We start from the raw sequence: 23,136 nt of genomic DNA on the forward strand, positions 1-23,136 counted from the left end.
TTGGGTTTGTTGGTTGGTTGGTTTGTTTTTCTGTTTAAAAATGTATTCTACCTTGATTGTATCTATTAAAATTCATTCTGAGCACTAGAGAAAGCTTTGAGACAGCACAGTCACAGTCATGTCTTTATTGTCCATGACAATGGGCAAAAATCCAGTGGAAACTTTTGAATTTGAAATGCTTTTTCATCCCCTCGCCATGCCCCAAGCAAAGTAAATTCGATCCAAGTCAGAAAGTTGGTAAAGGGCCATCTTAAGCAACAGTAATGTGTTCTTGAACGACAGCCTGATGCAAAAATGGCATTCACACTTGCAATACATTGACTAAATTCTTCCAGTAGTTCAGAGAAGATTTTTCTTTTGGTCTGGGTGATTCTTAACATATATGTATTTTTCAGACACTCCTCAGTGCAGGAAGACTCCTGCCAGCGTGATTTGTCTATCTGTGTCTTAGGCCATAGTTCTGTCTTCTACATTAAAGAAGTCATTTTTTTCCCCAGTCACTTTAACATTTTCTTCTATTAAAATAGCCAATTTTAAGATCTTTAAACAAATAAGTTATCTAATTTGGGGGAAAATCTTTCTTGTCATTACGGTATTAGAAGCAGAAGAGCTGAAAATTGTTGCAAGTTTTAGAAATGGCTACAAAGTTAGGTCCTCCCCCTGCTCTTCTAAAAAAGAAAGAAATTCTTGTGGGAGGGAATGAGTTAGTTATGTAACAGCAACACCTCCTAACCAGTTCTTGAGAAGCACATGAGAACTGCAGGAGGACAGTGAGACTTGTGAGGCCATGGAGGCCTGCTCGGGCATTTTAACGCATCAGAAGCAGCTTCCCTCCAAGACCCATAAACCTGACATTGTAAGTGTTTAAGTTCCAAAGGATAGAAACCAAAAATCTAAACATATAAATCCATTAGCTGTGAAGAGTGATCATGATTCCATTTACTGAAACAAGCATGCAGGCTCCTCCAAACTCTCACAGCAAAATAGAAACTGTCGAGTATTTGGTCACAAAAGACCAAGGTTTTATCCAGGTAAGACCAACATCTAAGACCCAAAGACCTTTCTTTTCTTTGTCATTAACCACATGAGGTCTGATCATTCCACTCTTGGGAAAACTCAAATGCATCTGAAAAGCAGTATTAACCTCCAGTCAAGCTTTTAAAAGCACCTCTCCTGCATGAGGCATGTTTTTGTCTGTTCTAACTAGTTTTTCAAAAGCAGCCCCTCCTGCATTAGGAACATCAGGAGCATTTGAGGAGAGCCAGAAAACTGTAGACAACTCAGTCACTTTGAAACATGAAGGAAATAAAACCACCCAGTCTTGGGTTGGGTTTATTTAGAAAAAGAAGCCAGTGCAAAAAGAATAGCAGTGTCTCGGAAGTTAGTGCCTGGTATCACAGAGTTGAGAAAGAACAGTTTGTGCCTTATATATTTGAGTTCCCTCTGCCTTTTAACCATCTGAAGGCGTCTCCTCTCTCTGCAGACAGAGCACACCCCTCCGTATGATGTGGTCCCTTCTATGCGACCTGTGGTCCTGGTGGGCCCCTCTCTGAAGGGGTATGAGGTAGGTAGCTGCCCTCTGGCGCATCCTTGACCTTGCATGCTGACCTGATCTTGCACACCTCCCTCTCCTGACTCTTGAACTGGGAAAAAAGCTGGTGGCAGCAAAGCACGTTGTTTTCAAGCCACCGGGTGCATTGCTGCAGTTCTGTTCTGTTTTGTTTCCTTGGCTGTTGCCTTGGAGTTGTATGCATGCCACAGTTGACTCAGTCTGGGGAGAGAGTGTCAAATGGAGAATGATGGAGGCCCCTTGCAATGTTGTTAGTCCCTCCAAGAGTGAGTTTGGGGAACTTTGTCTTTTTTCATTGTTAATACATCAAAGCTCAGCCACAGAAAAAGGGAGCGACCCTCACATGCTACTTTTTCCCAATGGGAAGGCTGGATTTTTAACATTAATAGGAATAAGACTGTTTTATCATAATTAGTAATGTTTTTTTCATGTCTTATTGCTTGCTCAATTGCAGGTCACAGATATGATGCAAAAAGCACTGTTCGATTTTTTAAAACACAGATTCGAAGGGCGGTGAGTATTTCAGAATTCTGGGTTTTGTGGATCTTTTCCTTAAAGATGATGAAACTGAAAGCTGGGTGGGACAGGCGGGTGGATCCTAAGAGAACACTGGCTTCTCAAGCCTCTGTGGTGACAGGATGTAAGTTCCATTCAGTTCGATCTGATTCAGTACATATTTATCATACTTACTCCACACAACCTCAGCTCTCCGTTCCTACACCTGCGTCTGTAGCTGAATTTGGTCACACCCCTGCTGACGAGTCTCCCCCTGAATTCACGACGAGCTGGCCCTCAGTGCTGCCCAGGAGTCATGTTCTGTGTGCCTCTTCCATCTACTTTTCTACTCTTCTAAAAGGCTTTCACAGAATCTCCTTTCTCATCAAACCCTTCTCCTCTCGAGCTTCCTGGTGAACTGGCTTCCTGTTGCTTTGAGCAAACGAAGCAAGCAGAGGAGACTATCCAGGTGTTCCCACCAGCCGCACACCCATCCCCCTTGCTTATTTGCCTGAATGTTCTGCCTTTTCTCCTGTTACTGTGAGCGATGGCCAACCCTCTACCTGGTGCTGGATCCCATTCCCCATCTCCACCCACACAGCTGTCACAGGCCTTCCCCTTCTCTGCTGAGCCAGGCATTGTGAGGAGCAAAATCAGACAAGGGCCTTGGCTTCATAGAGTTTACTGGGGGTGTATTGAATGGCAGCCTTGAATCAAATAACCAGTAGGCACCATAGTAACGTTTCAGCCAACTTCGGAAGCATCAAAGATAGGATTGGAATCTAAATTGGAAGCTTCCAAATGTAAACTAAGCATAGGTTATTGGGAACCTGGGAGCAGACAGAGCTAGGGTGTATTTCTGTATTTTTCATGAGACACACTGGGTGCCTCTCTTCTCCACATTCCTTTCCTTTTCCTCTCTGGCAATACAAGTGCAGTAAATGGAATCTGTAGATTTCACTGTTCTTTTAAATCTCTCACTTTCTTCCTTGAACACACCAGCTTTCATGACTGTTTCATGTTTATATTGACTTCTGGTCATGAGGTAGGAGTTAGATAGGCTCCAGGCTGAACACCTGAAGCTGGCATCCTGCTGCCCTTTGAAAGACCAGAGTTGGGCACAAGCGAGATGATTAGCCAGAGACAACCTGGAAAACTGCCCCAATAAGCAACCTTCTATTGTGCAAGCTTACTCCAGGTTCCCCCATGGGCTTTCCATACATACTGTGCTTCCAATAAATTTTGTCTCTTTGTTGAACTGTTTCTTCAAAGACAAGGACCAAGATCTATTCCACAGCCAGAATCAGTAGGGGAGGCAGGGCAAAGAGGGGAGCTTTTATAGCAGGATATTGTTAGTTCAATTCCGTTGCAAAGTCTTTTCTGACCCTTTGTGACCCCATGGACTGTAGCACACCAGACTTCCTTGTCCTTCATCAACCACCAGAGTTTGCTCAAGCTCATGTCCATTGAGTCAGTGATGCCATCCAACCATCTCATCCTCTGCTGCCCCCTTCTCCTCCTGCCCTCAGTCTTTCCCAGCATCAGGGTCTTTTCCAATGAGTCAGTTTTTGCATCAGGTGGCCAAAGTATTGAAGCTTCAGCTATAGCATCAGTCCTTCCAATGAATATCCTGGATTGATTTCCTTTAGGATTGACTGGTTTGATCTTCTTGCTGTTTAAGGAATTCTCAAGTCTTCTCTAGCACCACAGTTGGAAAGCATCAATTCTTCAGAGCTCAGCCTTCTTTATAGTCCAACTCTCACATCCATACATGACTACTGGAATAGTAGTGGAACTGAAAGCAAAGTACTGAAAGAGACAGAAAATGAAAACTAGAATCTGTGTTTCAAAAAAGCCTTCACGAGACTTCCCTGGTGGTTCAGTGGTTAAGAATCATCCTTTCAGTGCAAGGGACGCAGGTTCAGTCCCTGGTCAGGGAACTAAGATCCTACATGCCACGAGGCAACTAAGCCTGCATGCCACACTCAAAAAGAAGCCTGTGCCCCACAATGAAGACCCAGCACAGCCAAAATTAAGAAAACAAAGACTTTAGAATCAGAGTCTTCCTAATCAGATGTTCCTCAGTAGATAGTTTTGCTTTGCATGGCTTTATAAAATATAATTTATTTCATGCTGGGAATCACAGCTTGATGTTTGGGCCTTCAGCTTGGTCTAGGCTCTGGTCCAACCTCTAATTGGGCCCATGTAGCTTTCACTTCTGTGTTCTTGACTTTGTCATTTATCACCATTTAGAATTGTCTACATGAACCTACTTACCCAGAAAATTCTGCTAGACCAGGCACTTCACTCTCTCTGACTGAGTTAACCCACTACTCTTTTCTAAATGCCAAAGATGGGGGAATGAGATGGGTTCCCTGACCTCTATTTCAACCTGAGTTAAGTTTTGAACTTGGAAGATAGACTCCAGCTACAGGGTGCATCATGGACCCATGTTCTACAGTGTTAGCCATCCAGATTGATTTCATTTAAGAAACAAAGACAGTATTTTCAGTGTTGTATCAGTCTTCTGTTTCTGGCCCAAAGTAGTTGCCATGTGGCTTTATGAATGGACCTGCCATGGTTCCTCTGAACTCTTAAAACTGGAATTCACCACTATAGGCCTGTGATCACCAATTAAAAATCCTCAGAGGAAAGAAGGGGCTTCCCTGTTAGCTCAGTCGGTAAAGAATCCACCTGCAAGCAGCAGACCCTGGTTCAATTCCTGGGTCAGGAAGATACACTGGAGAAGCAATAGGCTCCCCACTCCAGTATTCTTGGGCTTTCTTTGTGGCACAGCTGGTAAAGAATCTGCCTACAATGTGGGAGACCTGGGTTTGATCCCTGGGTTGGGAAGATCCCCTGGAGAAGGGAACGGCTACCCACTCCAGTATTCTGGCCCAGAGAATTCCATGGACTATATAGTCCATGGGGTTGAAAAGAGTTGGACACGAATGAGCAACTTTCACTTTCACTTTCAGAGGAAGGAATAGGGTCTGTAAAGCAGAATTTCAAAAAAAAGTCATGCAAAACGTTAACTCTTTCACTCAAGGCAAGACATCCAGAGTTAGTAAATCACACACTGTCTGCTTCTGGTCGGCCAGACAGCCATAGAGGGTGGAAATTCATAACAAGTATGAGTGTGGCTAATCCTAAATAGATATGCAGTTATAGGAGGGGAAAATTAATCACTCCTGTGTTATCTATTAAGCAAAATACTTTTTTTGGCCATGCCACACAGCATGTGGGATCCCAGTTCCCTGATCAGGGATCGAACCCACATCCCCTGCATTGAAACGGTGAAGTCTTAACCACTGGATCACCAGGGAAAACTCAACAAAGTATATATTTTTTTAAAAAAAATGTAAAGCCCAAGAGGCTGAGAAAATATGAAAGGAAGGATTGGGGATAAAAAGATTCTTGATAGGAATTATTTTTTGTTCTAAAATCCAGTTAGGTTCATGTGTTGATGCCCTGGAGAGTTGTCAGAATCAAGACCTTCATTGCTAAAATAGCCTTAAGTGTGTCATGTCAGAGAAGAGATGATGAGTCATTGTCCTTTCTCTTATGTGCACTGGACAAGCCCATTTCAGTCAGATCCACCCTAAACAACCGTGTCACCCCGTGAACAAAGCAATCTTCCTATTCACTTAGTAGGACAATGACAGGTAAATTAACAAGGACATTGGGGGCAAGAAAGAAAAGCCACCATCAGTGATGAATTCAATTGTCCTCTCCAGCGATTCTGAAAATGTCAGGTCTTCTCACAGAAGCATTTGACATGTGTACTGAATTCTGTAGGGAGGGGTCCGTGGTGAACCCTGTGCTAAGGAGTCTTACTGGAAATCAATGCTGGGAAACATTACATCACTTTGTCATGTGGAAAATGTACTTAGATGTGCAGCAGGTTCTTCTGAACCTGTGGTTGTCTACCCTGGCTGCCGATTTAAAACCAGCAGAGGTTTTAAAATGTAGCAAACTTAGGAGATGTCCTGGCAGTTCCCTAGTGGCTCAGACAGTAAAGAATCCACCTGCAATGCAGGAGACTCAGGTTCAATGCCTGGGTAGGGAAGATCTGGAGAAGGGAACGGCTACCCACTCCAGTATTCTTGCCTGGAGAATTCCATGGACAGAGGAGCCTGCGGGCTACAGTCCATGGGGTCACAAAGAGTCAGACACGACTGAGCAACTGATACTTTCACACTTTCACTTTTTCGTGGTTCAGTGCTAGAACTCTGCACTTCCACCGCAGGGCACAAGGATTCCATCTCTGGTCAGGGAGCTAGGATCCTGCAACCCATGTGGCATTTTAATTAAAAAAAGTCATGGACTTGTATCCCACCTGTGATTAAGTGAAGCCCAGTGTCTAGGATGGGACTTGATTTAACTGTAAAGTCTTCTCAGGCAGCTTTGATACACTGCAAGTGTTGAGGACCACTCCTCTACACTGAATTGTCCCCAGACTTTTGCCTTTAGGATTTTCAGGGTCTGTTTTTTGGTGGAACCTCAAGCAATGACGATTCCAGAAGCATCACTTAAGGAGTTGCAGCAGGACAGTAGCTCTCCTCCTGCAGCCTATAGAGCAAATCACACAAGCAGGGCAGTGGAAGCCCAGCCAAGTAATACCATGTGCGGATAAAACAAAGCCTGGGTGGCAGAAAGGAAGTTGGATCATTAAAGAAAATCCTGTCCCCTGGCTGAATCCCCCCAGGCTGACTGTGAGGGGCTTCTGGCCTGGTTTTGTGTGTCTCGTCACCACTGTATCCCCAGGGCGTCTCTCTCGGGGCAGCCTGTCTCCCAGTGAGTGTCCAGGGCTCTTTAGATCCTGGTCCTCGGCAGGCCTTGGGTCCCACTCAGGGGTCCTGGTTTAATGCCCAGCACTTCAGGTCCTGACTCCTCCTCTGCATACAAAACCCTACCCACAGTATCCCCATATGTCCTTATTGTCATGCATTATTTTCTTATTGGAGGATACTTGCTTTACAATGTTCTGTTAGTTTCTGCTGTATGATAGCATGAATCAGCTGTGTGTGTGTGTGTGTGTGCGCGCGTGTATGTGTGCGTGTGCCCCTCCCTTTTGAGCCTTTCCCGCCCCACCCCTCCAGGTCATCACAGAGCGCTGAGCTGAGCTCCTTGTGCTAGACAGCAGCTTCCCAGTAGCCCTCTATTTTCCACGTGGTATATTTATGTCAAACCTAATCTCCCAGTTCATCCCACCCTCCCATTCCCCCTGTGTCTGCACATCCGTTCTCTACGTTTGCGTCTCTGTTCCTGCCCTGGAACTAGGTTCATCTGTACTTTTTTCTATATTCCACATACATGCTTTAATATACAATATTTGCTTTTTCTCTTTCTGACTTCCTTCACTTTGTATGACAGACTCTAGGTCCATCAACATCTCTACAAATGACCCAACTTCATTCCTTTGTCCTGCACTGTTTTTTTGATGGCATTTAATGCCACCTGACATCAGACTTTGTCTATATCCCTGCCTCCCTCCACCCCACAAGAATCTGAGTTCCATAATAGTGCTCCGAATGAAGATTTCCACCTAGTAGGCACTTCATAAGTCTGCGTGGAATGACCGATACCCTCCATGCCATGCAGGCGCTGAAAGGAATATCGTTACATCACTCTACTCTACCACCCCAACCCCCAAATAAATAAAGACATTTTTAAACAATTGCTGAACACCTGTCATCTGAACTCAACTTGTGAATGCCTTGGGAAGTCAAAATGAAACTGTGTTTAATATTAGTGGCTGGGTTTAATATTACTTTTCTGGTAATTGCTTTTTCCATGTAAAGTAAAATTGTCCTCATATACAAAAAACCTAATCAAATACACTTAATTTTTGTAAATAGGTGTCCTACTCCACAATAAAAAGGAATAAACTATTGATACAACATCATGAGTGAATCTCAGATCCCTTATGCTCAGCTCAAGAGGCCACAGTGATGTTCTGGAAAAGGCAAAACCATAGGGATAGAAAACAGCCCATGATTGACAGGGGTGGGGTCAGGAAGCTAATGGAACTGTTCCATGCCATGAATGTGATGGTGGAGACAGGACTTTATGAATTGGTCCAAATTCAGGAAACTGTACACAGTAAAGGTTACAGTATATAAATCAAAAGAGTTTTATTTTATTTTATTTTGCAAAAGCCAGTAATTCCCTTTCCACACTTTACCGAATGTCCTGCTCTCCAGAGGCAACAACTTTTAACTCTTTCAGTTTTCACTCCTTGCCTCTACATCACAGGCTTCATTCACCATTAGGCATTCTCTCTGGACTTGCTCCGATGAAGACTATTTAGCTGCCTCATGCATATTCCTCCTGTTTGTGTCTCTCATATCTACACACCTGCATCCATCTCATCCTTCACTCTCCCAACAGTTACATCATAATTTTGGCTGGTTCTATATTTTGGATGCATTATTAAGATTTCAATGAGCCATGTCATATATTCGCATTACTTTTTCTGATGTGTTTTCTTTGTGGCATCTATGAGATGAATAATTTTGCTTTTCACACATGCTTAATTTTCTATATAGTTGGTGCCAGTCCAGCCCCACGCTCTTCCCCTGGTTGTTTCAAGTTCCTCACAATAGATTCATACACATCCAGGTGTCCCTCGGCTGTGGCTTCCTGAACCTCTCTCCAGGAATGTCCTGTCCTGCCCCGGCCTGGGTGGTTTGTCTCTGTGTTGAGTGCATATATGTCACTATGAGACAGCTCTCCTCATTATGCCTATCACCACCTTTTTGGGGGTGTGAACCCCTTTTCCCTAGATCAGCTGATCACTGTCAAGATTCACCTCCATCATTTTTGTCAACAATATCCTCTGACAGTTTCTTTAGAAAGAGGACATTTAAACTTTTGAGACCCTGAATGTCTTTTAAAATGCCTTTAATCAGCCCTCTTATTTAACTGATAAATGGTTAAAATGGTTATGGGATTCTGATTGGAATAATTCCCTGTCCCCCGCCCAGAATTTGTAAGGATTTTTGCTCGATTGCCTTCTGTCTCCATTGTTATGTGTTTTGGGGTTTTTTTTGGGGGGGGTTCCAATCTTAATATTTTTTATTGAAGTGTGGTTGATCTATAGTGTTGTGTCAACTGTTGTTGCTGTTGAGAAAAGCAAGCATTTCCATTCCTGACCCTTTGTAGGGGACCCACCTTTTCCTCTGGAAGCTTTTAGGCTTTTCTTTGTCCCCAGTGTCATGACATTTACAAGAACATGTCTTGATGTGGAAGTTTCAACCTTTCTGCTGGGCTCCCCCTTTCCATTTGGAAAATCAGACTCTTAATTCTATTTTTTTTTTAACTTTCCTCTCTTGTGTTTTCCTTGTTCTCTTTTTCCTGGAGCTCTTATTATTGGAAGTTGAACTTCCTGGGTAATTCTGTAGTTTTTATGCCTTTATTCTCCTATTTTCCATCTCTTTGTCTTTTCAGTTTTACTCTTTAGAAGATCTCCTTAACTTGGTCTTCCAGCCCCTCTTTTGAATTTTCATTTCTACTGTTATATTTTTAATCTCCAAAAATGCTTTCTTAGTCTGAGTCTTTAAATAGAATTTTGTTCTAGTTTCGTAGGTATAATCATCTCTTAGCATTCAGCTTTGGGCATTAGTCATAGGTGGTTTTTCTGTTTGTCTTGGTCTCTCATGTGAGGAGTTCTCCTGAGATGCCCAGGGATGACTGGTGTGCTCAAGTATAATAACAGAACATCAAATAATCAACTGGAGATTCTGTGCACGTAAGACACAGTGTTCCCTGTAGGACAGCCCCACTGGGCAGTCTCCATGGGAAACCCCCAAAGTCTTTTCTTTGGGTCTTTTCTATTTGTTGGTCAGATTCCCCCAGAGAAGAATCTTCCATTCTGACACCTAGGGGATATACCCTTGGCTACCAAAATTCTAGGATGAGGAAGAGGACTGGGGGCTCAACGTTTCGAATCCTTTTCTTCTCTCTGTCCCTGCTCTCTGTAGCACCCCCTGGCCAGATGCCCTATTTTACTTCCTGGAGAGACTAGACCAGTCAGTGGTCTTAAACCACACAGGAAAAGGACGGCCACCTTATGGCTTGATGTAATAAAGGGGAGGTGGAGGGGTCGAACTGTGGAACAGACTTTTAACCAAATCTCTTATTTTTGGTGCCCCCTTCACCTTCTTCTTCAGAGGCCTGATGAGCTGTCTTACTCCACGTTTTCCCTGCTGCTGGCTTGTCCGTTCAGCCCAGTCTCCAGCCTAAGTCATTTACTCTGCCCAGCTCCCAAATGTTGTTGTCCCCATGTCTACCCTATTTGAAATGACTGCCCACTCCTCGACTCGTGATTGTCTGTCACAACACCCTCTGGGTCTTCTTCAGAACAGTCCTCTTAACCTGTACTACTTTATTAATTTCTTATTTATGACCCATCTGTGCGGCTCGGCTGTCTTAGAGAAGATCTTGTTTGTCTTGTTCTTTTTATTCCTCATGCCGATCACAGCACCATACTTAACAGGAGGGATTACAGCATAGGGGCTAAGAATATAGGCTCTCGGGAGTTCTAGGTTCAAATTGCAGCTTCATCATTTTTAGGAACAATATAGCCTTAGGTAAACAATCTACCCATGACTCATTTTTTTTTTTTTTTTGCATCAACAAAAGTGGGAGAATATCCTCTCCACTGAAGTTTTTAGAATGATTTAATGAGTTAATCCGGGTAATGAGATAATGCTGAGGACATGCCTGGCACTTGGTAAGCAACCGATACATGCTGAGTTAGGTACAGAATTAAAATGAATGATCAGCTATACCCCAACAGAAAATAAATAAAAAGTTTAAAGAGAAAAATGAATGATTAAGTGCCCTAACATTTCTTGGTTGAAAATATGGTCTATATTGTGGCTCAGCTAGTAAAAGAATCCACCCACAATGTGGGAGACCTGGGTTCAATCCCTGGGTTGGGAAGATCCCCTGGAGAATGGAAAGGCTACCCACTCCAGTATTCTGGCTTGGATAATTCCATGGACTGTATAGTCCATGAGGTCGCAAAGAGTCAGACACACACGACTGAGTAACTTTCACACTTCATGTATCATACTTGGATGAGTTTGGGGTATGCATTTCTGTCCCCTTTTATTCAGTGAATAACCTCAGATCTTCTGTTGCTTTTTCGCCAACAGGATTTCCATCACAAGGGTCACCGCCGACATCTCACTGGCCAAACGCTCTGTCTTAAACAATCCCAGTAAGCATGCAATAATAGAAAGATCCAACACGAGGTCAAGCCTAGGTAAGTGTCCATCGCCGAGGAGCTGAAGCCATTGAAACCGTTTTTGCTGAGGCCACCAGTGAGCAGATCTGACTAGATGGTAATTCCGTGTGCCAGAGTGCACAGGCAGAAGAGACAGGGCTCACCAGCAGCCACTGCTACTGTCTTAGTGATTTCAGGGTATGAAGGATTTGTTGTGAAAGTTTTTGAGTTGAAAATTCCACAGGCTGTCAGCATGAATGTTTTGGATGGTGTCTGTTTTCACGAACCTGAGCTTTGGTGTCTATAGACTCTAAATAAACTCCTCGCTTTGACAACAGTGTTGTCACAAGCAAAGTCATTAATCTCTTTAAGGCTCAGTTTCTGTTACTGAATCAAACTCGGCTCTGCTCACCTGCATGCAGGGAAGCCAGTCTGCTGATGCAGGGTTGTGGTGAGGGAGAGTGCAGCATGTACTGCAGCTGCCAAACAAGGAGAACAGGCAGCTCATGTTCAAATGCTCTGAACTCCCTGATGGCTCCAGGGAAGGGGCTTTAAAGGCAGTGTGAGGGAGGGGCTGCAGGGGAGAAGATCAGCTCGTGCACAGTTCTAGGATTGGTTGGCATCAAGGTGACGTCTCAAGCATCATCAACCTTCTGGTTTCAATCAGTCTAGCTTCTCTGTTCTTACGGTCAGCAGTTTTCATCTGGTGGGGGTCTGCTTCCTGTAAAAACAATTCAGAAATGTGTATCCAGCCTTTATATCTTTCAAGAACTGGGAGTTTGTTGTTTCTGCTATGTGGCTGCTTTATAGTCTAAATTGTTACTAGTTTCCCAGCCCAACAGCTATTCTTTGATTCTACATTTTCACATTTCTCAATCATTAACTTTTAAAAAAAAAACAATGTTGTGATAGTTTCAGGTGGAAAGCAAAGGAACTCAGCCGTAAATATACATGTATCCATTCTTTCCCAAACTCCCCTCCCATGAGGCTGCCACATTACACTGAGCAGAGTTCCGCATGCTATATAGTAGGACCTTGTTGGCTTTCCATTTTAAATACAGCAGTGTGTACATGTCGATCCCAAACTCCCTAACTATCCCTTCTCCTGATTCTTCCTCCTGGCACCCATAAATTTGTTCTCTGTGAGTCTCTTTTGTAAATAAGTTTCTATGTATCACTGAAGATTCCACATATAAGGGATGTCATACAATATTTCTCCTTCTCTGACTTACTTCACTCAGTATGACAATCTCTAGGTCTATCCATGTTGCTACAAATGACATTATTTCATTCTTTTTAATGACTGAGTAATATTCCATTGTATATCTGTGCCACATTTTCTTGATCCATTCCTCTGTGGATGGACATTTAGGTTGCTTCCATGTCTCGGCTGTTGTAAGCAGTGCTGCAGTGAATACTGAGGTGCATGTATTCTTTTGGACTATCTTTATCTCCACATATGTGTCCAGAAACGGGACTGCAGGGTCATATGGTAGCTCTATTAGTTTTTAAAGGAATCTCCTTGCTGTTCTCCATAGTGGCTGCACCAATTTACATTCCCACCAACAGTGTAGGAGGGTTCCCTTCTCTCCACACCCTCTACAGCATTTATTGTTTGTGGGTTTTTTGATGATAGCCATTTTGACTGGTGTGAGTTGATACTTCATTTTAGTTTTGATTTGCATTAGTCTCATAATGACTCATGTTGAGCATCTTTTCATGTGCCTCTTGGCCATCTTTATGTCTTCCTTGGAGAAATGTCTATTTAGGGCTTCTGCCCATTTTTTGCCCAATTATTAACTCTTAAGTCAGCTTTTTGAGACTCAGGGAGGCCTGGGAGACTAAAGCAAAAAAGTCTTTTATTTCAAAGGACAAGGACTCACGGACTTGGATATGGTGTCATTTCTTCATCTAAACCCAAAAAACGAGAGAAAGAGATGATATTAGCTACCTTGTGGAATTACTGGAAAGATTAAACATAGTACGACTTCCATAAACGATGGCTATAACCCCAACTCCCTTCATACTTGGATTGTATCAGTAATTATATCAGTGTCAACATTTTTGTTTCATTTGTAAAAACAATTTGGAGATTTTAGTTAACACATCTGCAGGTTTGTGTTTGAATCCTGTTTATTGTCAAGTACTAATCTGATCAAATGAAATGGCTTTGGCAACTATTCCATCTATTTGGCATTAATGGCTGTTACACATGTAACTTACTATTAGGTTTTTTTTAATATTTGTTTACTGGGCTGCGCTGGGTCTTAGTTATGGCATGAGGAATCTTCAGTCTTCATTATGGCATGCAAAATCTTTCATGGAAATTCTTAGTGCAGCACACAGGATCTTGTTCTTGGACCAGGGATTGAACCCGGGCCCCCTGTGTTGAGGGCTTCTGTCTGTATCTTCCCCGTGAAACGAGGGGGGTGAGCATGAGGACATACATGTGAAGGACAGCACATCTTCCTGCTCACGTTTCACAGGGAAGATACGGACAGAAGCTACTAGATGTGGCTGCAGACAGTTAACACTCGGTGTCAGTGGTTGATGAGTCCTGGAAAAAGACACAGGCCAACAGGTGGAGAGTAGGCTGAGGACGAGGGCGTGATTTTATATGAGGAAGTCAGGAGAGGCCTCTCCGAGGAGGTGAGCTTTTAGCAGAATCATTTGTGTTATGAATTCTTTATCCTGGCAGCTACCCGAGAGAAGAGAGAAGTTCTAGGCAGAGGGGAGTCCTGAGGCAGGAGCATGTCCAGTGGGCTGAAGGGGGAGCAGGACAGCCGGTGTGACTGGAGTGGAATGATGAGGGTGTGAGATCAGAGAGGTGGTCGAGGGCCTGACTGGGTCGCACTCTCGGGCCTTTAACTGCGGATGTGATAGGAAGAGGCATGGAAGCAGAGGGGTGGCACAAGGTGACTAGCATTGCAGAAGGATCTCTGATGACAAATGTGGAGAAGGGAAAAGGAACAAGCAGGAGAGAGGGGAGAGGGAAATTAGGATTCTGTTGTTCTGCTGAAACAGCTTCAGAGAGAAATAGTACATTCTGTAGATGAGTAGGTACGTACTAAAATCGGCGCCTCTACAGGCTGATGGGATACAGAAAACAGACCAGTTCCCAGTGGGAAGAGGGCAGAGGGCAGAGGCAAGATAAGGGGAGGAGACTGAGGTACAAACCATTAGGCATAAAATAAGCTACAAGGATGTACTGTACAACATGGGAAACAGAGCTAACATTCAAATATTCATTTATTGGGCTGCACTGGGTCTTAGCTGTGGCACGCTGGATCTTCAGTCTTGGTTATGGCATGCAAGATCTTTACTTGTAGCATGTGGGATCTGATCCCCCAACCAGGGATCAAACCCAGGCCCCCTGCATTGGGAGCATGGGGTCTTAGTCACTGGACTTCCTGGCAAGCCCGTAGAACCAGTATTTTATAACTATAAATGGAATATAATCTTGAATCACCCTGTTGTACATCTGAGCACCTTATATAATGCCGTAATTGTCCTAGAGTCTTCTCCTTCATGTTCCCCATCTCTTTGCAACCCGACAGTAAAGAATCTGCCTGAAATGCAGGAGACCCGGGTTCGATCCCTGCGTCGGGAAGATGCCCTGGAGAAGGGAATGGCTACCCATTCCAGTATTCTGGCCTGGAGAATCCCAAGGACAGAAGAGCCTGGCAGGCTACAGTCCATGAGGTCGCAAAGAGTCAGACACGACTAAGCAACTGACACTTCCACTTCCCTTTCACTTTTCACAGCACCTATACTGCAATTTCTTTTAAGTGGTGCCTTTCGAAGTATCCCTTCAGCAGAGCTGGGGTGTGGCAAAGACTTGGACAGGAGGTCACCTAGGGGACTTGTCGTCATTCAGGTTAGAGAATAAGAGAGGCTGTAAATTAGTGACAGAGAGAAGGAGAAGACTGGCGGGAATCCAGAGGTGAGACAGTCAGGATTTCTCTACTGGATGGAGAACATGAAGGAGAAAACCCCAGGATGATTCCTGCGTATTTGCTTTGAGGAAGATGGTATTATTCTGGGGATAAGGGGCTCAGGATGAGGAAGTCATGGAGGGCAGGAGTCTGGGGAGGGGGATGAGAAAGACGACAGCTCCATTTGTGCACATGCTGGATTTGCAATACTGTGGGACATCCAGATATCCAGCGGGAAACTAGACACGAAGCTAGAACTTCCCAGAGAGGAAGGGCTTAACACACAGTGGACTCTCAGTATTCACAGGTGTCATAGTCTATGAAGTCACAGCAAATACTGAATTCGTGAATTCAGCGGAAATGCAGGCTTAGGTTCCTACAAGCCCCTGGTCCCCACATTTTCATCCACTGACCTGCACATCACCTGGTTGCATCATTTTTCTATTTGAAGACTCCTTACTGGATAACCTTGGGTTCAATCCCTGGGTTGGGAAGATCCTCTGGAGAAGGGAATGGCAACCCACTCCACTATTCTTGCCTGGAGAATTCCATGGACAGAGGAGCCTGGTGTGCTACAGTCCATGGGGTTGTAAAGAGTCAGACAACTCAGCAACTAACACACACACACATTATTTGATAGATAGTTGATCCCCTAACATGTAACTCACAACTATCAGCTCTATAAATCATGTCTGGATAAAGCTTATCAAAGATTTTTCTCCGTAAGAAACACTTACGCCTTCTTGCCTTTAGAAACACTAGACAGTACTTCAACCCTACACGTGGAAGCTGTTTTAAAAGGCACAAAAATGAGAAGAATGTGATAGATCACAAAAAGAACATCTATATTTACAGCACGAGAGGTGAAACCAGAGGGCACAACTTCAGCTTGTGGGCGTTGGGGGCTCCAGTGTTCTGCCGCCATGCACATGGTGTCCTGAGTGCCTGCAAAAGTCTCTCTCTAAAAAATGTTTTTAATATTTATTTACTTATGTGGCTGCATTGAGTCTTAGTTGTGACATGGGATCTCTGGTTGCAACATGTGGGATCTAGTTCCCTGACCAGGGATCGAACCCCGGGCCCGCACCTGCATAGGGAGCACAGAGGGACAGGAAACCATGGAAAAGATGGATCCCACTGAGGAGTGAGAAGGTTTCATGTCCCACATGCTACAGAAAGGTCAGAAACGACAAGGTTGGCCAAATGCACTGACTTTGCTGACAGGGAATGTCCATCCTTAGACAGGTTTGTTTCTGCTCAAACAAAGCAGGGGGATTCAGAGCGCAGAGTCCTTAGACCACGTGGAAGATGGCCTGGGACCAGAGCCCACCCTGAGGATGGGTGGGAATCCACACAGGCACACAGGTCGTCTGGTCACCTAGGAAACGCACCGTGCACATGCGCTGTCTGTAGCTTTGAAAGAAGGGGAGTATGTTATGTGTGTTTTGCCTTTCAAGGATTTTTAGTTTTTCCTAGGGTACAGCAAGAAATAGGTGATTTTACAGAGAAAAAATTTAGTGGTAAGAGAATGATCAGCGGATTTCCCCCTCCCCCCACCAATAAAACATGTTGAATAATACGTTATGGGTGTGATGTGGAGCCTATAGAAAAGATATTCTTCCTTTGTATAAAACTGGTCCTATAGTACTCCAGGTATGTAACTATATGTACATGTGTAGACACGCATTAAGATTGTGCATAGTTCTAAATGCTACCATTTCTTCTGATTTGTAAATGTCGCCATCTTTATTTAATTCTTCTTGCTTTTCTTAGATCTTTCCGATTCTTCTTACTGTTTTTATCCTGGCAATTATTTAGTCTTTGTATCCATTTCCCATCTCTAAAATGGTGATACTACTAAGATACCTACTAGGATTATTGTGAGAAGCACATGAAGTAGTTCGTGGCATGTGTAGCAGATCAGTTAATGGTGGCTGCTGTTATTAGTTTTATTTCTAATTTTTCAAACAGTGCATAGTTTATATAATTCTTTTACTCATTAAAGTATATATTAATTTAGATTTTATAGAAGAAATATATGCTAGAACTGAAAATTTTAGTAACTAGTAAGTACATAGCCAGCATGTGCTCAGTCATGTCCGAGTCCCTGTGACCCCATGGACTGTAGCCCTGGCCAGGCTCCTCTGTCCATAGAATTTTCCAGGCAACAATACTGGAGTGGGTTGCCATTTCCTACTCCAGGGATCGAACCCACGTCTCTCACATCTTCTGCACTGGCAGGCAGATTCTTTACCAACTGTGCCACCTGGGAAGCCCACTAAGTAAATAGATAAATTAAAAAACAAACCAATTTCTATGTAGCACATTCTTCTCAGTCTGCACAATGGGTTCTCTGTAATGTTGCCTTTTTTTTTTTTTTTTAAGAATATTAGCATTTCAAAGATCTAGGTCAAATTAAATCAGTGCTAATGTTGTAGTGTTTGTAAAACAGCTGGAGACTGTATGCTAGAGGAAAGTTTGGGGCCAGAGAGGATGCCTAAGAATTTTTTTCAACCATTATTTATTATCCTGGAAGTGCTTTGAGCCCAAGGGCAGGTAGGGCTGAATGCAGGGTGTGGGGGTAGTTTATTTTAAAAGCATCTCTTTCTTGTATACATTTAGTAAAAACTAAATTTGAGAAAACTGACCTCAAACTTAATAGATGAGATCAATTGCAGCAATTATTTAAGAAAGGATGAACGATCCAGTACATTGAGGATATAATAGGTAAAAATTTACTTTATACTTGAGCTTTTAGAAAACTTTCATTACATAAACAAAAGTATGGTATGTTGCATTTGGAGTTGATTATATTAAAATGCCACCATATGGCATGAAGGAAAAAACCATGAAAATTTTGCAGCTTTATGTACATCATCAGATTTTCGGAGTGGTATAGGACTTCTGTGCATGTATGGATGTCTTTATATGGGCTCATAAAAAGTTCTCTTTTTTTCTCAGCTGTAATATTGGTCAGGCATCATAAGTTAAAATATGTGTATTAGCTGTGCACACAAATATGTACTTCTATACATTATAGAACTAAAAACACTATTTGAATTAAAATAGTAAAGGCTCTTGTAATACAGTTATTTGCCAATTCCAAATCCAAACTTTTAAAAATAATAAACTTAGATAATTAACTATTGCTTTATAAAGTAATTCACCTTAGTGTCTTTAACCTGCCCAGCTTTATACTATCTGCAACTGGGGTTTGGTTTTACCCCAAGCAGTTTTCTAGGAACAAGTCAATTTAGGAGAATAAGCTACATCTTTGCACACATTTATACACAACTGTGCTTCATGGGGCCTATTTCTGTCACACAATAGCAAAAACTATGTACTGAAAGTAGGAAAATACGAGCAAATAAGAGTAAAGGAAGTGAAGCTAAATGTAGTTCAGTTCAGTTCAGTCGCTCAGTCGTGTCCAACTCTCTGCGATCCCATGAACCGCAGCACGCCAGGCCTCCCTGTCCATCACCAACTCCCGGAGTCCACCCAAACCCGTGTCCATTGAGTCGGTGATGCCATCCAACCATCTCATCCTCTGTCGTCCCCTTCTCCTCCTGCCCCCAGTCCCTCCCAGCATCAGGGTCTTTTCCAATGAGTCAACTCTTCGCATCAGGTGGCCAAAGTATTGGAGTTTCAGCTTCAGCATCAGTCCTTCCAATGAACACCCAGGACTGATCTCCTCTGGGATGGACTGGTTGGATCTCCTTGCAGTCCAAGGGACTCTCAAGAGTCTTCTCCAACACCACAGCTCAAAAGCATCAATTCTTCGGCACTCAGCTTTCTTTACAGTCCAACTCTCACATCCATGCATGACCACTGGAAAAACCATAGCCTTGACTAGACGGACCTTTGTTGACAAAGTAATGTCTCTGCTTTTGAATATGCTGTCTAGGTTGGTCATAACTTTCCTTCCAAGGAGTACGCATCTTTTAATTTCATGGCTGCAGTCACCATCTGCAGTGAATTTGGAGCCCCCCAAAATAAAGTCAGCCACTGTTTCCCCATCTATTTCCTATGAAGTGATGGGACCGGATGCCATGATCTTAGTTTTCTGAATGTTGAACTTTAAGCCAACTTTTTCACTCTCCTCTTTCATCAAGAGGCCCTTTAGTTCTTCTTCACTTTCTGCCATAAGGGTGGTGTCATCTGCATATCTGAAGTTATTGATATTTCTCCCAGCAATCTTGATTCCAGCTTGTGCTTCCTCCAGCCCAGCATTTCTCATGATATACTCTGCATATAAGTTAAATAAGCAGGGTGACAATATACAGCCTTGACATACTCCTTTTCTTATTTGGAACCAGTCTGTTGTTCCATGTCCAGTTCTAACTGTTGCTTCCTGACCTGCATACAGGTTTCTCAAGAGGCAGGTCAGGTGGTCTGGTATTCCCATCTCTTTCAGAATTTTCCACAGTTTATTGTGATCCACACTGTCAAAGGCTTTGGCATAGTCAATAAAGCAGAAATAGATGTTTCTAGATGTAGTTGGCATTTGGCTGTAGTTGTAACAGACAATGCATGGGAGAAGAGGCATTCATTCACTTTGTATATTAGCAACCAGGTGGTCAGACAAAAATGTTTACAGCTTGGTAGATGTTTTTAGCCCAGTGGAACAGTCAGCTGAGATAACTTGTTAAAAGTTGGTCTCTTCTTCCTTATCCTGATGGACCTGCTGTGTCTCTGGACTATGGTGATGGATACAGGAAGCTACACATGGGATAAAACTGCATAGAACTCAGTACACATACACACACAGATGAGTACATAAAACTCAGGCAATCTGAGGAAGATGGAGTATCCTGGTTGTGATGTTGCACTATAGTTTTGCAGGTCGTTCCCATGAGGAAAACTAGGTAATAGAGTGCACTGGGAGCTGTCATTTCTTACAACTGCTGTGAATGTACAGTTGTCTCGGGAAGAGCGTCAATTAAAGAGAAACTCATCCCTTATGCTGGTAACACCAGGGGCTGTGGAACTGGGGTGGCACACCTGAGCATGCGTCTCGCTCACTGGTCCTCAGGTGTGGCCTCCACATCAACAGCATCACTACTGGGAGCATCAGTTAGGAATGCACCTTCTCAGGCCCCACCGGACCTATGAAGTCAGCAACTCTGGAGGCAGGGCCCTGCAGTCTGTTTCAACAAGCCTGCCAGGTGACTCTGCTGTGCGTGCTAGGGTTTGAGAACTACCCATCTTGTCACCACTGTGCAGTGAAGGACCTAAGGACCACAGAAAGGGAAGGGATCCGTATGGTGTAGGTAAGGCACTAAGGATTAAAACTAAGGCTAGACCCTGGGCATCCGGAGTACCAGTCCAGGATTTCCTCCACTGAGCTGTGCGTGATGTGATTACTTTTACTTGACCATCTGCCTTCTCTTAGGAAAAAAATTTATGGGCCTATTGATCTTCTGAATCTCACTTCCTCCCTCCTCCTGATCTAATTAATCATTACAGGCATAGCCATGTCTATCTTAAGGAATTAACACTTTAAATTCCACAACATTGCTCTGATGGCCCAGCTACACATTATCTCCACACAAAGGGAGTACTTCACCTATATACAGTTTGGCTGCCAAGTTCACGATTAATGTTTTTGAAGATTTAATGCATTTTTTTCTACAACAGCAGCTTCTAATATATGTATAGTCAACTAAAAAGGCAAATATAAAGAGAAAACACATTGTATATTGTCAGATATACAGAATCTAGAAAAATGGTACTGATGAACCTACAGGAATAGAGCCACAGATGCAGAGAAGAGACTTGACACAGTGGGTGAAGGAGAGGGTGGGACAAATGGAGAGAACAGCATTGACACATGTACACTACCAGGCGTAAAACAGCTGGCAGGAGATTGCTGCACAGCACAGGGAGCTCAGCTCAGTGCACTGTGATGACCTAGAGGGGTGGGATGGTGGGGTCCAAAAGCAAGGGGTATAAACATACGTATAATGATAATGATGTGCGATGATGCACACTGTTGTATAGCAGAAGCCAACATTGTAAATCAATTATCCTCTAATTAAAAACAATTTTTTAAAAGTCAAATATTTGTTACATTATATATATATACATACATACATACACACACACACAATGATTATATTTTTTCTTTGCCTTTTTAACTCATTCTTTCAACACAATTTTTGAGTCCCAGGTATGTCCTAAGCACTGTCCTGAGGAAAAGAATCAAAGTAAGTATGTATTATTGCCAGTCTTCCTATCAGTTCACTGCCTGTTGGAAAAGTTTTCAGTCATATCATCAAAACACAGTGTGATACATCTTAGCAGGTTGGCACAAAGCAATATTTGACATTTATTAAGCATTTCCTATAGGCAGGCACCAAAATAAATATTTTGCACATTGATAAACTTAGTCCTCATTTCCATGTTTCAGAAAAGAATACTTAGGGGCTCTGAGAAATTAAGCCTTGTTACCCAAGGATCACACAGCTGGATTAAGAAGCCATGTTGGTGCCTGGGAAGTCGGTGCCCTGAGGCAAAACCTTCCTGGGTCTGGGGAAAGGAGACGGGGCTGACAGAGGGCTTTAACAGATTTCCTTTCTCAGGCTAAGTAAAGAAGTTGCCAAAATGAAAAATCTGTGTTTAGTGATTATGAAATGGCATTGGAACTACTATTACATTACTGACAGTCTGCCCTCTGAGTCCATTTCTGTTTCATAGATAAGTTCGTGTCACATTTTAGATTCCACGTGTAAGGAGTATCATATGGTATTTGTCTCTTTCTGACTTCGCTTAGTATGATCGTCTCTAGGTCCATTCATGTTGCTGCAAATGGCGTTACTCTTTTTACCTTTTTTATTTTTTAAATTTAAATTTAATTAGAGGCTAATTACTTTACAATATTGTACTGATTTTGCCATACATCAACATGAATCCACCACGGGTGTACACGTGTTTCCCATCCTGAACCACCCTCCCTCTTCCCTCCCCATACCATCCCTCTGGGTCATCCCAGTGTACCAGCCCCAAGCTTCCTGTATCCGGCATCGAACCTGGACTGGCGATTCATTTCTTATATGATATTATACATGTTTCAATGCCATTCTCCTAAATCATCCCCCCACCCCTCTCCCACAGAGTCCAGCTGAGCAGTATTCCATTGTGTATATGCACATCTTCTTTATCTGCTCATGTTGACAGACATTTAGGTTGTTTCCATGTGTTGGCTATTGTGAATAGTGCTGATATGAATATAAGGGTGCACATATCTTTTTGAATTACAGTTTTGTTTGAATATATGCCCAGGGATGGGATTGCTGGATCATATGGCAACTCTTTTTTGCAGACCATCTATACTGTTTTTCATAGTATCAGCAGCAAGTTTAAATTCAGTAGGTGTAAGAGATTGGGATCTGGACAGATAAATAAGGCTTTTCAGTTTCAGAAATGAACATCAGCAGCACTGACATTTCTTTTTTGAAACAAATTCTCAGCATGATGTACCCCATCAGAGAGTACATACTGGTGTGCCCACCTACTAGTATGGGCACATTTCTTTGAAAGCATCATTTTGTACTTGGAAGTTAAAAGCATTTTCTTCAGAATTTACTGGTCATCTTTTTATAAGGTTTATTTACAAATATGTTGCATTGGGTTTCTAAAAAAATCTTTTTAAGTTTTTAAAGAATATCTCATTTTCCACCTTAATTTAAAAAGTGGAAGGTATCTGTGTATCTAAGAATACTAGAATATATGCATATATACACACATGTCCATGATACATATATTAAGCTATTGACATAAATAATTTTTGGATATATAATAAGATAATGGATTATTTTGTGTTTATCTGTTACCCAGATTTAATAACAAGTACTGCATTTATATTCTTGCCTGGCGAAGCCCACGGACAGAGGAGCCTGGCC

General features: G+C 42.8%; 1 protein-coding gene across 6 annotated transcripts in view; it reads left to right on the forward strand.

The window, feature by feature from the left end:
- The window catches only part of CACNB2 (calcium voltage-gated channel auxiliary subunit beta 2), a 428,799-nt gene that overhangs the window by 395,407 nt on the left and 10,256 nt on the right, over nucleotides 1-23,136 (forward strand). For all 6 annotated transcript variants that reach the window (XM_055543950.1, XM_055543956.1, XM_055543954.1 and 3 more), the window contains 3 exons: nucleotides 1,484-1,564; nucleotides 2,025-2,083; nucleotides 11,230-11,339. In XM_055543950.1, coding sequence (XP_055399925.1) covers nucleotides 1,484-1,564; nucleotides 2,025-2,083; nucleotides 11,230-11,339 — 250 coding nt within the window. The remainder of the gene's footprint in view (nucleotides 1-1,483; nucleotides 1,565-2,024; nucleotides 2,084-11,229; nucleotides 11,340-23,136) is intronic.

This window comes from Bubalus kerabau, chromosome 13 (genome assembly GCF_029407905.1).
Source record: "Bubalus kerabau isolate K-KA32 ecotype Philippines breed swamp buffalo chromosome 13, PCC_UOA_SB_1v2, whole genome shotgun sequence".
Taxonomy (NCBI): Eukaryota; Metazoa; Chordata; class Mammalia; order Artiodactyla; family Bovidae; genus Bubalus; species Bubalus kerabau.